Raw genomic sequence first — 12285 nt, 5'->3', positions numbered from 1 at the left:
ACAAATCTTGATCTTGCTTTCACCAACACCAATCCCACTCAACTTTCTTTTCTTTTAATATATATATGTTTATTATAATATATTACCTCAAGCTCTCACCATGTCCACTTTTGCACAATCAATCTTCACCTTTTGCACCTCACCCACGTTGCTCCACTTTCTTTATTTTATTTTATTTTATTTTATTTATTTATTTATTTATTTATTTTTTCATTAAAAAAAAAAAAAAAAAAAAAAGAGGAAGAAGACGAACTGCACACCAAACTCATTTTATTCATATCGGGGCTCACCCCGATCCCCATTTTACACCACACAACAAAAAAAAAAAAAAAAAAAAAAAAACCAAACCAACACAAATCGGAACAGTGGGATTTTTCTTCTCTACTCTGCCGCTGGTCTCTTCTTCTTGCCTCCGTCCTGGGCGGCCCTTGCCGGTGCTGCCTCCGTGTTTCCTACGCCGCCGAGCACGTTCACTCCCCCATACTCCTCCACTGCAGCATATGGCGTATCTCCAAATCGGAACATCACGGTGGCCTTCCGCTTCAGCTCCTTGTTTTCCGCCTTTAGCACACTTATCTCTGCTCGCGCATCCTTATACATGCGCTGGAGCAGAGCCAGTTGGGCATTTAACTGCTGCACCTCATTTGTCCTGCTCTGCAGCCGGTGCGACAAGTTTGTGACCGCAGTCATGGTTTCCACACATGACTTCAAAGTATACTGATTGGCCTCAATATCAGTTTGCACCGCCATTTTTTGCTCCACCGACCGCATCGGAAAGTTCAACGGAGCAAAACCAGAGGTGTTTTGTTGAGGTTCACGGGCCACCGCACCAGTTATCTCTCTTGTTAACTCGTTGAGGTCGGGAAAGAGAGTGAGTAGACCACGGGATGAAGAGGCCATATTCTGGGTAGCTGAACGAGAAGAAGAGGCCATGTTTTTTGGGTTGCTGAGTGTTTCAGCGAAATAGCAATTTCAGACTGATAATGTTCGGAAGGGTTGGTTACAGAGTGTTTCAAGATTTGCAGCTCTTAGAGGCAATCTCTCAGAAAACGAATATCTCTCTCAGAAAATGAAGAGTTTTTCAGAAGTTTTTTCCCAGGTTTTTTGTCTTCGCTTCTGCCTCAAGCACAGCCTCCGCCTCAGTTTATAAAGACCCTGACGAAGAGGCAGTCACGCGTATCGCGCGCCACTTGACGCCAGACGACAAACGGGCGCGCCAGCCAAGGCACTCATGTGCCTCGCCATCATATCTGGCACGCCTTTTTATGGATTGGGCACGCCTTTTGATGGCACGCCTTTTGAAAGATTGGGCACACCTTTTGAGGGTGCGACTTTTTAAGGGTCCGACAAGACTCTGTAAACTGTCCCGACATTGATTCCGGTTAGCTCCTTCATGGGTCCGACAAGACTCTGTAAACTGTCCCGACATTGATTCCGGTTAGCTCCTTCATGGGTCCGACAAGACTCTGTAAACTGTCCCGACATTGATTCCGGTTAGTTTCTACAAGGGTCCAGCAAGACTCCGTAAACTGTCACCACAACTATCACAACATTGTCTGCTACAACGGTCCGACATGACCCCATAAACTGTCTTCTACATCGGTCTGACACCGCCATCCAGTGTCCTCTACACCGTTATGACACCACCATACAGTGTCCTCTACATGGTTATGACACCCCCATACAGTGTCCTCTACAACGTTATGACACCACCATCCAGTGTCTTCACCAATGGTCTGACACGACCATACAGTGTCTCTTATCCTCTTTTATTTTTATGTATTTTCTTGTTTTGTTACTCTCTCCAAACTCAAGTTGGTTAGTTCCTATCCCCCTTGAGTTTGCGGGGGGCTGTTAAAATCCACCTACTCTCCACCTACTTCACCCACTTAAACCTACTCCACTAAACCTAACCCACTACACCACTACCACCTCACCTACTCCACTAAACCTAACCCACTACACCACTACCACCTCCATTTCACCTACTCCTTACCTACTACACACTCACCCTCTTCTATATATAGGAATCATGAATCATTGTAATAGAGATCAACATATAATCAATCAATAATACAATTCTCTATTTCTCTTTACATTATATTTCTACATATTCCACTGTATCAAATAAAGGATTACATTCACCCTTTTATAGATGATAATACTCATCTAATTTATAGGGATATTTACAACTTACCTAGAATGGAATCAAACTTATCTAAAACAGAAAGCAATAAAACAGGAAACTCTTATCTACAAATTTGATAACAGACTACTAGAATCCCCTAAAATCGTGGGACCAAATAATGATCTATTAGCTATAGATTTCCTCAATCTTAGCCACTAATAATGCTGACAGATCATCAAACTAATTAAATCTTCCAATAATTCTACAGGTTTCATATTGAAAGGTTAGGTTGTATGGCAATTAATAGGCTATGGAGTGCTTGAGCTTATAAAGGATTTAATAAAGCTACTGGTTTCCCATTTGTTGTACAACGTTAGCAGCTTGTGTGCTTGGCTTTGAAGCTGCTCAGAAAGGCAGGGTACAGGCTTGGTGTCCCACTTGTTGTACGAAGTCAGCATCTTGTGTGCTTACTGTGTCTGCTTTTTATCTTTTGAGGTAGTTTTCGAGGTGAGAGTGAATTTGGAGAAGAGTTTATTCTAGCATATAAGATAGCAGAGGTTGATGCTTTAGCATCTATTTTGGACTCTACATTAGCATCCTTTCCTTCGATGTATTTGGGCCTACTCTTTCGGTCATCCTTGAAACCCTAGTTGGTTGGTCTCAGATCAAGTGATGGAGAGATTTGGCAAGGTAGAAATGGCATTGTTTGTCCAAGGACAGACAAGTGACATTAATTATGAACACGTTGTCTAGTCATCCTATTTCTTATTAACCTTCACCATTCCACCAGCAGTGGCAAAAAATCAGATAGATGAATGAGTTCTATTTAGGGAGGCATGTAAAAGAAGATTTCAAGTATCATTCGGTTGTTTGGTATATGGTTTGCACTCTGTTGTTACAAGAGGTTTTGAGATTAGAAGACTTGAAACTTATAACCAAGCATTGATGAAAATGGATTTGGAGAAGGTGATGGAGTTTTTTAGGACCTTGTATGGTGAGGTTGAATGGGTAATGTAAGGATGTCACACAATGGTTGCCTTTCAAATCTATAAAGTTCAACATCAAATCTTCCTACAAAGAGTTCACGAGTGGCTTTGTTTCGTCTTTATCTAGGAAAAGGGATTTGTTCACCAATGCTCCTTTCAATATGACAACTTCTTTTTTTAATTAAGTAATAATTTATCATAAATGCATCACCAGAGATGATGCCAGCTAGATACAAAATGAAAGTAAATAAAATACAAGAGACCACCTACACACATTCAGTTGTATAAAAAAGCTCTACAACATCCAAAAACTGGTTAAGAGTTGGGTACACAAACCCTCAGCCACCAACTATATATTGACTCAAAACGGTCTTTAATCTCTATCAAATTACCCCCTGTAACCCCTCGACTGTCAAAAGATTTACATTCCTGCTCTCTTCTGAAACATAGGTAGCCAAATTCTTCCTCCTTTATCTCTCACCAACTGTGGAGCAAATTTTCTACATCAAAAGGGAACATCCAATCCACCACAAATGTGTAAACAAAGAACCATAGCTCAAAACTATCTTACCACTTGGTAGTGGATAAGAAGACGATTCATTGCCTGTTTTACGCAAACAACACCAATTCAAAATCACACATTTTCTGCATGTGAAATTATCAATGGTGAGTTCCATTAGTTTCAGATCACACAAAAAATGCCACCTTGGAAGGAGCATCAGGACCTCAAATTTCTTTCAAAGGAAAAGACGAAGTGTAATATCCAATCAGAGATTTATAGAAAGATTTTACCTTAAAGCAACCTAATCTAGATAAACTCTATCTCGTAGTGTCTTCCTATAACCCAATAGTTGATGTATCCCAGTCCTGTAAATCCCAACACAACAATATATCCCAAAAAACTAGATGACCTACTATGCAAACAATCAGCCACTGCAGCATGATTATTCTCTGCAAAATGAGAAATTGGAGCAAAATCCACCTCCAGCCTCTCTGCCACGCAAACCAAGGTTATAGATTTCCAACTTTCTAAAGCCCAATCCACCTTTCCCTAATAGGAGTGCAGACTGAAACCCAATCAATTAAATGATTTTTACAAACTTGATATTGATAAACCCACGAGTCTTGAAATTCATTTTGGACAATTGAACCTTCTCGAACTGTTTCTTTCTAAGAACCAAAAACATTTGTGCAAAAACAACATATGCTAAGAAGCACAAAAGGCCTTGAATACGTAATGGATCTTGAAGTACTATTTCTGCATCTCCTTGACGAAATCCGCCACATTAGGATTACTCGTTAAGGATTGATCAAATTTGATGAATTCAATTTAACTCCTCACCAATTTTGCCCCACAAAATCTCTTTGTAACTTTTTTGTATGCATGTATGCTAAAAAAAGTGCTCTCAAATAAGTGTTCCTGTTTCAGAAAGACACCCCCCTCTTCCACCCCACCAATCTCTTTTAAAATCTTCCCTCTTTAATGCTCCAGGTCCTGTATAGACTTTCTTCAATTTTGAATATATTGGATGTAATTGGGGTTCTGCTCCCTGTTAGCATCCTCTCAGCATGTCATACATCTGCACTACCACATAAAAACTAACATCCAATAGCGTTATCATTACGTTATATGTTTGAACCAACTTAGGGTTCATGTTTATTAAGTCCAGCTTTGGACTTTACCACTAATATCACCAGCTGGGCAGCTAGTAAGAAAAAAAAAATTTAAGGTAAATATATTATTTTGATTTTCAAGAAGCAATGGTAAAACCAAGAAAAAAAATGAGAGAGCTAGGGAACATGTATGAAGACCCAAAACTCTCCAGCAATAGGAAATTCATTTGAAACAAATACAAAAACAAGAGGAAATGGAAAATGTTTTATGTAGAAGAAAGACCTGTCTTCTTGGCTCAAAACGTATGGTCAGGGTGTGTACAAGGAATGGATCTAATGAAGGATCATCTGGTTTCACTGGTCGAAAGGATGAAAATGGTATTCTCACCTATTAAAACAAATAGAAAAAGTTGTAAAGATTTACACTAGTAAAATGCAGGTAAGAGAAACTAATTGAGATCAGATTGGTTGCACCAAACTGAGCCACTGGTCCTTTGCTTATTGGAAAGAGAGAGTTTACCCTGCAAAATCCTACTTTTGTGCTGAATCGAGCAAAATACATTTTGATTTGAGTTGTATCCGCAGAAGGACCAGCTTCAAGAATTAACACATAAGATCTTCCATTCCCACCAACAGAGAGTACTAGACCTTCATACCTGAGCATGAAAAATTGAATTAGAGAAAGTAAGCACTCAAACAGAATCTCTCAGTACCCAATGGGTAATATGTGTATTAAATTACATGCCTGTCAAGAGTGGAACCCAAAGGAAGTGAAAGCTTTTTTGACAGTTCCACATACCCTCCTCTGGTGAAAACATAACCTGCCAAAAAAATAAAATTGAGTTCAACAAAGAAGAAAACATGAAAATCTTTCTACAGCTTTGTCGTAGTTGCATCTTCTTCAGCAAAAATCATTGGGCTTGTCTGCAGTTCACAAACCCTCCATTTTTTTAGGCCACAATTTATTCATAGATTATTTTCTCAATTTCATCCATGAAGGAAGTGGTGTAGCACCGTAGGAAGACATGGGAGAGAAGGAGAAAAGGAAGTTAAGGGGAAAGAAATAAAAAGAAAGAAAGGGTATAAGGGGCGAGAAATAGAGGGAGGAGAAGAGACTGCCAATAGAGATAGGTAAGAAAAAATACTGTTCAACCAAATTAAGAGGAAGAGAATCAATCCAATTCTATTCAGCCCTAATATTTATAGGCTGTTCCAAGAAAAAAATTATGCTCAGTTTAGTCCCGATTAGATATGGATTTGGATGGATAGATTGGGTACAAAACTAAACTTGGCAGAATTTGCACAAAGTGGCTGCATTTATAGGCTGTTCCAAGAAAGGAACTAAATAGAAAATTAAAATCTAAAATTTAAAAAATAAAATCCTAATAACTATAAGTCCGAAGAAGAAGCCTAAACTTCCAGGTTTTTTTTTTTTTTTTGGGGTAAGAGAAATATTATAAAGATATAGATAATAAAACAATATACAAGGGGCATTCACTAGGCCATGAAGGATGGAGATCATCTTGAAAAGATGTGAGCCATCCAAGACAGGAGCAGACAAGACATATTTGGCATATTAGAGGCATTCCATACATCAAAGCTAAATATAAAGAGGCGTCAGACAGCATCAGAGTCTCTAATATGCCATAAATGGCCTAAACTCTCAGTTGCCTCCCCCTTCTAAAATATGTTTAAATTCATCCATCACAGTACAAATCAAGGAGTCATCACTAGATGGGTGAGACAATATTTTAAAACTTTAGAATCTTCACCTGTATATGCCATCTGTAAATCTAATGTGCAAACTGGAATGCGGTTCAATTCACCCAGGGTCCACCACTTTACCTGAGAAAATTGCATTTCCACTCTCAGCGAATTCAAATGTAGCATCCATTCCTCCATCGTACTTAGCAGCAACAACATCCTGGAAATAAGTTCCTTGACGAACATCCCACCCGTTCAACGAATCTGCAGACTTGAACTTTGCAAGTAAAAGCTTACTTTTGCTGCTTTTTCCTGCTCGTAATTGTGCCAGTTTATTGTTGTAGTCCTGCAATTGTGCTGGACCTCAGATTCACCCAAGAAAACTCCGAAGTGGGCATTTGGACACACCTCGGAAATATGAAGAATCAATGTAACAACATAGTCATGTAATGCAAAGACAACACCACAACAAGCTAAGATGCTAAAGAAACGAGTTCTTTTAATTTTTTTTTTAACAAACAAAACTGAGAAGCACCAAATGAACTCCATCCTATATAAACCATGTCTGGCACATTCAAAACCTATGCTATGCAGCAATGTTAGAAAGACCAGGTTCAAAACCTATTAATGGAAGTCATATCTGCTAAAAAGAAGTCAACTTTTGAAGCATGTTTGAGCAGGCAAACACACGATTGATAGATGCGGCCCTTTTAAGACTAACTAATGCAAGACACTACATTCAGGAAGATCAGAAACCTGAAATGCTTTCGTAAGGTTGTAAACTCCCTGATGGTCAACTCTATTGAGATCTCCAGTGATAGACGAACGAGCTGTGGCACAATAGATGATTTTGTTGCAACCTTTGACAGCAGACCTGAGACTGGAGGGGTCACCAACATCCCCAATTACTATCTCCACAGAGGTTGGAAGCATGTCCACCGCTTGTTCATCTGCCTTCCTAACTAGAGCCTGAAAAGGAAATGGATTTTATTTTATTATTTATTTTTAAATAAAATAAAATCGAGACAAATTAATTATCTTGTGCATATTATATCCAAGTATTTTTCTCTTACAAAAATATAAAAATAAAAAATAAAAACCAATATCTCTGGTCTGGATTGAGGAAAGGCAAGCCATCCTCCATACAGTGCCAGGTATGGGGATATCCATCATTTACTAGAGAAGAAAGCACACAGAGAGAGAGAGAGAGAGAGAGAGAGAGAGAGAGAGAAATTGAAACCTTGACGGTGTAACCCCTGAGCATGAGCTTGCGGACAACGATGCGGCCTACACGGCTGGTGGCACCGACGACGAGGACGGTGGTGTTCTGAGCACCAGGGATGGCGAATTCACACATGGGACCGCCCTCGTTGATGAGAAGGCTAGTCTCATCGTCGGTGCGAGTGGTCCTGGAGATCTGTCCCAATCCAGAGAACTTGCGCCACACCTCATCGAATATTTGCCTTGAACGCCGGCCCAGTCCTACCGGGTTCACGTCGTCCAGTCTTATCATCGACACTGACGGCTGCGATTGCTGTTGTTGTTTGGTAGTGTCAATGTCATCATCATCATCATCATCATCATCCTTGCGATTCTGATTATGATCCTTGCGGGTCTTGGGGGCAGAAGAAGAAGATGATGATGATGGAGAAGTAGCCCTTGGAACAACGGATAGAGCGAAACGTCTGTGACCACGATCAGTAGCCCTCCGGCAACGGGCACTTACAGCGGTGGTGGTGGGAGGATTCCGGAGAGAGATAGTAGCGAAGAAATATTCGGCGGAGGAGTTTGGTCGCCATTTACAAGTACTGTTGAATGCGGCAGTAGTAGGTGTAGGAGTCCGGGCAGCGGCACTAGTCATGTTTTAGCTAATGACCATCAGTTTTCTACCTCCACTTTAAACAGACAGCCAGCCATACAACCAAACCAAAACCAACTGCTTTTTTTTGTTTTTTTCGAAGAATGTGGATCCGTCCCTCACGACAGAAATTATTCCAGCAGCATTGAATAATTTCTTCCCTCACGATATCGTCTATTCTACCAAACCAGATGGCAACAGTAGAACTTGCGGTCTCGAACGAAACAACCTAGACTGAAGCTGGAATTGCCACGTACTCATCCCCATCTCCTTTCATTTTTCATTTTTTATTTTTTGAAAATGATATTCCATTCTCTTAATTTTGTTTCTCTCAATACCAATATGGTTGACTTAGTGAGTGTCATAAGAGTAATTCTAATATATTGAATTGAATAAATAATATAATAGTAGAAGTCTGTATATATAGGTTGGTAAGAAACTTAGATATGTACATAAGAAGATAGAGAAACAATGAGATTGAGATAAGTATAGATAGAGATATATTTACAATACAATAGATAAGTATAATAATATACAGCTAACACCTCCCTCAAGCTCAAGGTGGTAAGGCAGATATCAACTTGAGCGTGGAGAGGAGATCAGAGAAGCGGCTTAGAAGATGAGTTTTGGTGAAGAGGTCGGCAATCTGATCAACAGAGGTAACAAAGAGAAGGCGAACAAGGCCACTAGTAATATGCTGGCATATGAAATAGCAATCAATCTCAATATGCTTGGTGCGATCATGGAAGACATCATTATGTGCAATCTGAATAGCATTCTGATTGTCACAATAAAGATTGGTGGCAGTAGAATGAGAAACTTCCATGTCAGAAAGAAGCCAACGAAGCCATACAAGCTCTTGAGTAGTGTCAGCAAGAGCACAATACTCAACCTCGATCCTAGAACCAGCAATGAGAGTTTGCTTCTTGCTACGCCAGGAAATAAGAGAGTTGCCTAAAAAAAACAGAACCCAGTAGTGGAATGACGGTCAGTAGAATCCCCGGCCCAATCGGCATCAGAAAATGCATGTAGTTGTAGAGAAGAGTGGGAGGAATAGTGAAGACCATGAAACAGAGTTCCTTTGAGATAGCGTAAAATGCGAACCAGAGCATCATAGTGTGGAGAACGAGGAGCAGCCATGAACTGACTGACAATGTGAATAACATAAGCAATATCTAGACGAGTAACCATGAGATAGACAAGACTGCCAACTAGTTGACGATATAAAGTGGCATTAGTCAGTAGGGAATCGTCAAGGGGGTAAAATGAGTCTGAGGATCAACCGGAGTAGTGGCAGTCTTGCAATCGGTAAGACCAGCCCGAGCCAAGAGATCATAAGTATACTTGGTCTGGGTAAGAAAATAACCAGAGGAATCTTAGGAAATTTCCAAGCCAAGGAAGTAACTAAGCAAACCCAAATCTTTCATCTCAAATTGGCGATTGAGAAACTGTTTGAGACTAGAAAGACCCACTGTGTCATCTCCAGTGATAATCATATCATCCACATAGATTAGAAGGAGAATAGTACCACGCTCCGTCTTACGTATAAACAAGGCAGAATCATGGTCACTGGAGGAAAAACCAAAGTCACGAATAGTGGAGCTGAACTTGGCAAACCAGGCACGCGGAGCTTGTTTCAAACCATACAAAGCACGGTGAAGTTTGCAAACTTTGTTTGATGGAACAGAAGAAGCAGGAGGATGGTGCATATAAACTTCCTCAGTGAGGTCACCATTGAGAAATGTTCTTGACATCCATCTGAAAAAGACTCTAGTGGCGAGCAGCAGCAACTGCAAGTAAGCTACGAATTGAAGTAAGATGAGCAACAAGAGCAAATGTTTCCTCATAGTCAATCCCATATTCTTGAGTAAATCCCCGGGCTACAAGGCGAGCTTTGTAACGCTCAATGGAACCATCAGAATGAGTTTTGAGCTTGTAAACCCATTTGCAACTAACAGTACTCTTTCCAAGAGGAAGATCAACCACATCCTAGCTATGAGTTTTATCAAAAGCTTGCAGTTCATCAGTCATAGCTTGTTGCCAAAGAGGGTTAGAACAAGCTTCTCGATATGATGAAGTAGGTTCATGGGAGGAAAAGGCAGTGAAACCAACAATATAATCACGGAGAAGAACAGAACGTTGCCTTACCCGTGTAGGGTGACGCTCTGGTGGAGGAGGAACCTCAATGGGAGGTGGAGATGGAGAAACCTCCACAAGAGCTGGAAAAGGCGTAGGACCGTCAGCAGACACAGGATCCTCAAGATGGACGATAGGCGTAGGCGACTGTGGAAGCATGGAGCTAGAATCTGCATCAAATTCAGTAGAAAACAAGTTTAGGGAAATGTCGGTAAAGGCTGGTGAGTGAGTGGACTGTGATAATTGAAACTTGGAAAGATTGAAGAACATTTTGTGTTCCCAGAAGACCACATGACGGGAAATACGAAGGCGCTTGGAGATAGGATCCCAACAATGATACCCTTTATGTTCTATACCATATCCCAGAAAACAGCAAAGATGAGAACGAGGTTCTAGTTTAGTGTGTTCATGAGGCTGGAGTAGAACAAAACAAGCAGAACCAAAAACTTTAAGAGTGGTATAGTCAGGAGGAGAACCATATAAGCGCTCGTAAGGAGAAGTGTTAGCAATGACAGGTGTAGGGACACGATTTATGGTGTGAATGGCAGTGAGGGCAGCTTCCCCTCAAAATTTTTCAGAACAAGAAGAGGAGATGAGAAGAGCCCGAGTAGTGTCGAGAATATGACGGTGCTTCCGTTCAGCTCGGCCATTTTGTTGGGATGTGCCTGCACAAGATCGATGAGATAGTGTACCATGAGCTCGAAGAAAAGAAAGAAAATTAGAATCCAAGTACTCCTTAGCATTATCAGAACGAAAAATCTTAATAGTACGAGAAAACTGAGTGTGGACCATGGCAAAGAAATCATAATAAATCTGCTTAAATTTGGAGCGATTTTTGAGAAAAAAAAGCCAAGTATAGCGAGAAAAATCATCAACAAAAATCACAAAGTATCTTGACCCCCCCATGGTTAGTGTGGGGGAAGGTCCCCAAATATCAGAATGTACAAGATCAAAAAGAGCAGTAGAAATAGAAGTACTTTGATTAAAAGGTAAAGCAGGTTGTTTAGCAATTTGACAAGATAAACAATCGACATCTTCAAGACGGACACGACCTAACTGGCCACTAGAAACCAAAGGTTTCAAACGACTAAAAGAGACATGTCCTAAGCGACAATGCCAGAGATGAAAAGAAGACATAGTAGATGCAGCAGCAGAGGAAGCAATGGAAGCAACAGTAGATGCTTTGTGTGGAATGCGAAGATGCAGAAGCTCGACAGACGTCCATGCTTACGGCCTATCCCAATGATCTGTATAGTCTGAGGGTCCTGCACCAAACAACCATTAGCAGAAAATGTAACAATTAGACCAAGTTCAAATAACTGACCAATAGAGATAAGGTTCAATTGAAGAGCAGGAATGTGATAAGTATCAGAAAGAGACACAGTGGAAGTAACGATTGGGCCAATGTGACTAACAGACATATGAGAACCATCAGTAGTGTGTATGAGGGGAACAGAAGATGATAATGAGAAAGAAGAAAACATAGCTGTCATGACCCCATTCCGCCCCTAGTAGAATGGTGCCATGATGGCCAGTAATCCGAGATTACCAAAGGCCAACTTACAAAGATTCACATAATCAGAGTATATATATATGGGGCATACATGTGCGGAAGCAATAAATTTAAATTTAAATAGTCCATAAGAGCTGTGCATAAATCAAATGAAATGATATACATTATGACATGGTTTACAACTTGGATACAAATGAAATAAAGTACATATTACATCTTGATCAAAAGGCTTCTCAAGCCGAAATATACAAAAGACATGAATTACAAACTAAGAAGCATAATCTTCAAGATGCTAGCAAAACATGAATCCAAAACAACTTGCACATGACATCTAGGCGTCACCGCC

The 12285-nt window shown here is 40.3% G+C and overlaps 1 protein-coding gene across 4 annotated transcripts in view; it reads right to left on the bottom strand.

Annotated features, from left to right (window-relative positions):
- HCF173 (high chlorophyll fluorescence phenotype 173) overlaps nt 1–8638 on the bottom strand; it is a 32881-nt gene extending 24243 nt beyond the window's left edge. For 3 of the 4 annotated variants that reach the window (XM_082907666.1, XM_028267458.2, XM_082907667.1), the window contains exons 1-6: nt 7673–8603; nt 7189–7401; nt 6574–6778; nt 5474–5549; nt 5249–5384; nt 5012–5116 (exon numbers count right to left, since the gene is read on the bottom strand). In XM_082907666.1, the coding sequence (XP_082763792.1) occupies nt 5012–5116; nt 5249–5384; nt 5474–5549; nt 6574–6778; nt 7189–7401; nt 7673–8293 (1356 nt within the window). In that variant the 5' untranslated portion in view covers nt 8294–8603. Of the gene's footprint in view, nt 1–5011; nt 5117–5248; nt 5385–5473; nt 5550–6573; nt 6779–7188; nt 7402–7672 lie in introns of all 4 variants that reach the window. The other variant, XM_082907665.1, reaches the window with a different exon arrangement.
- Nucleotides 8639–12285: the final 3647 nt, after the last annotated feature.

Source organism: Camellia sinensis, chromosome 15 (genome assembly GCF_055761805.1).
Source record: "Camellia sinensis isolate YWXY chromosome 15, ASM5576180v1, whole genome shotgun sequence".
NCBI classification, from domain to species: domain Eukaryota; kingdom Viridiplantae; phylum Streptophyta; class Magnoliopsida; order Ericales; family Theaceae; genus Camellia; species Camellia sinensis.
This window is presented reverse-complemented; position numbering and strand designations above follow the sequence as displayed.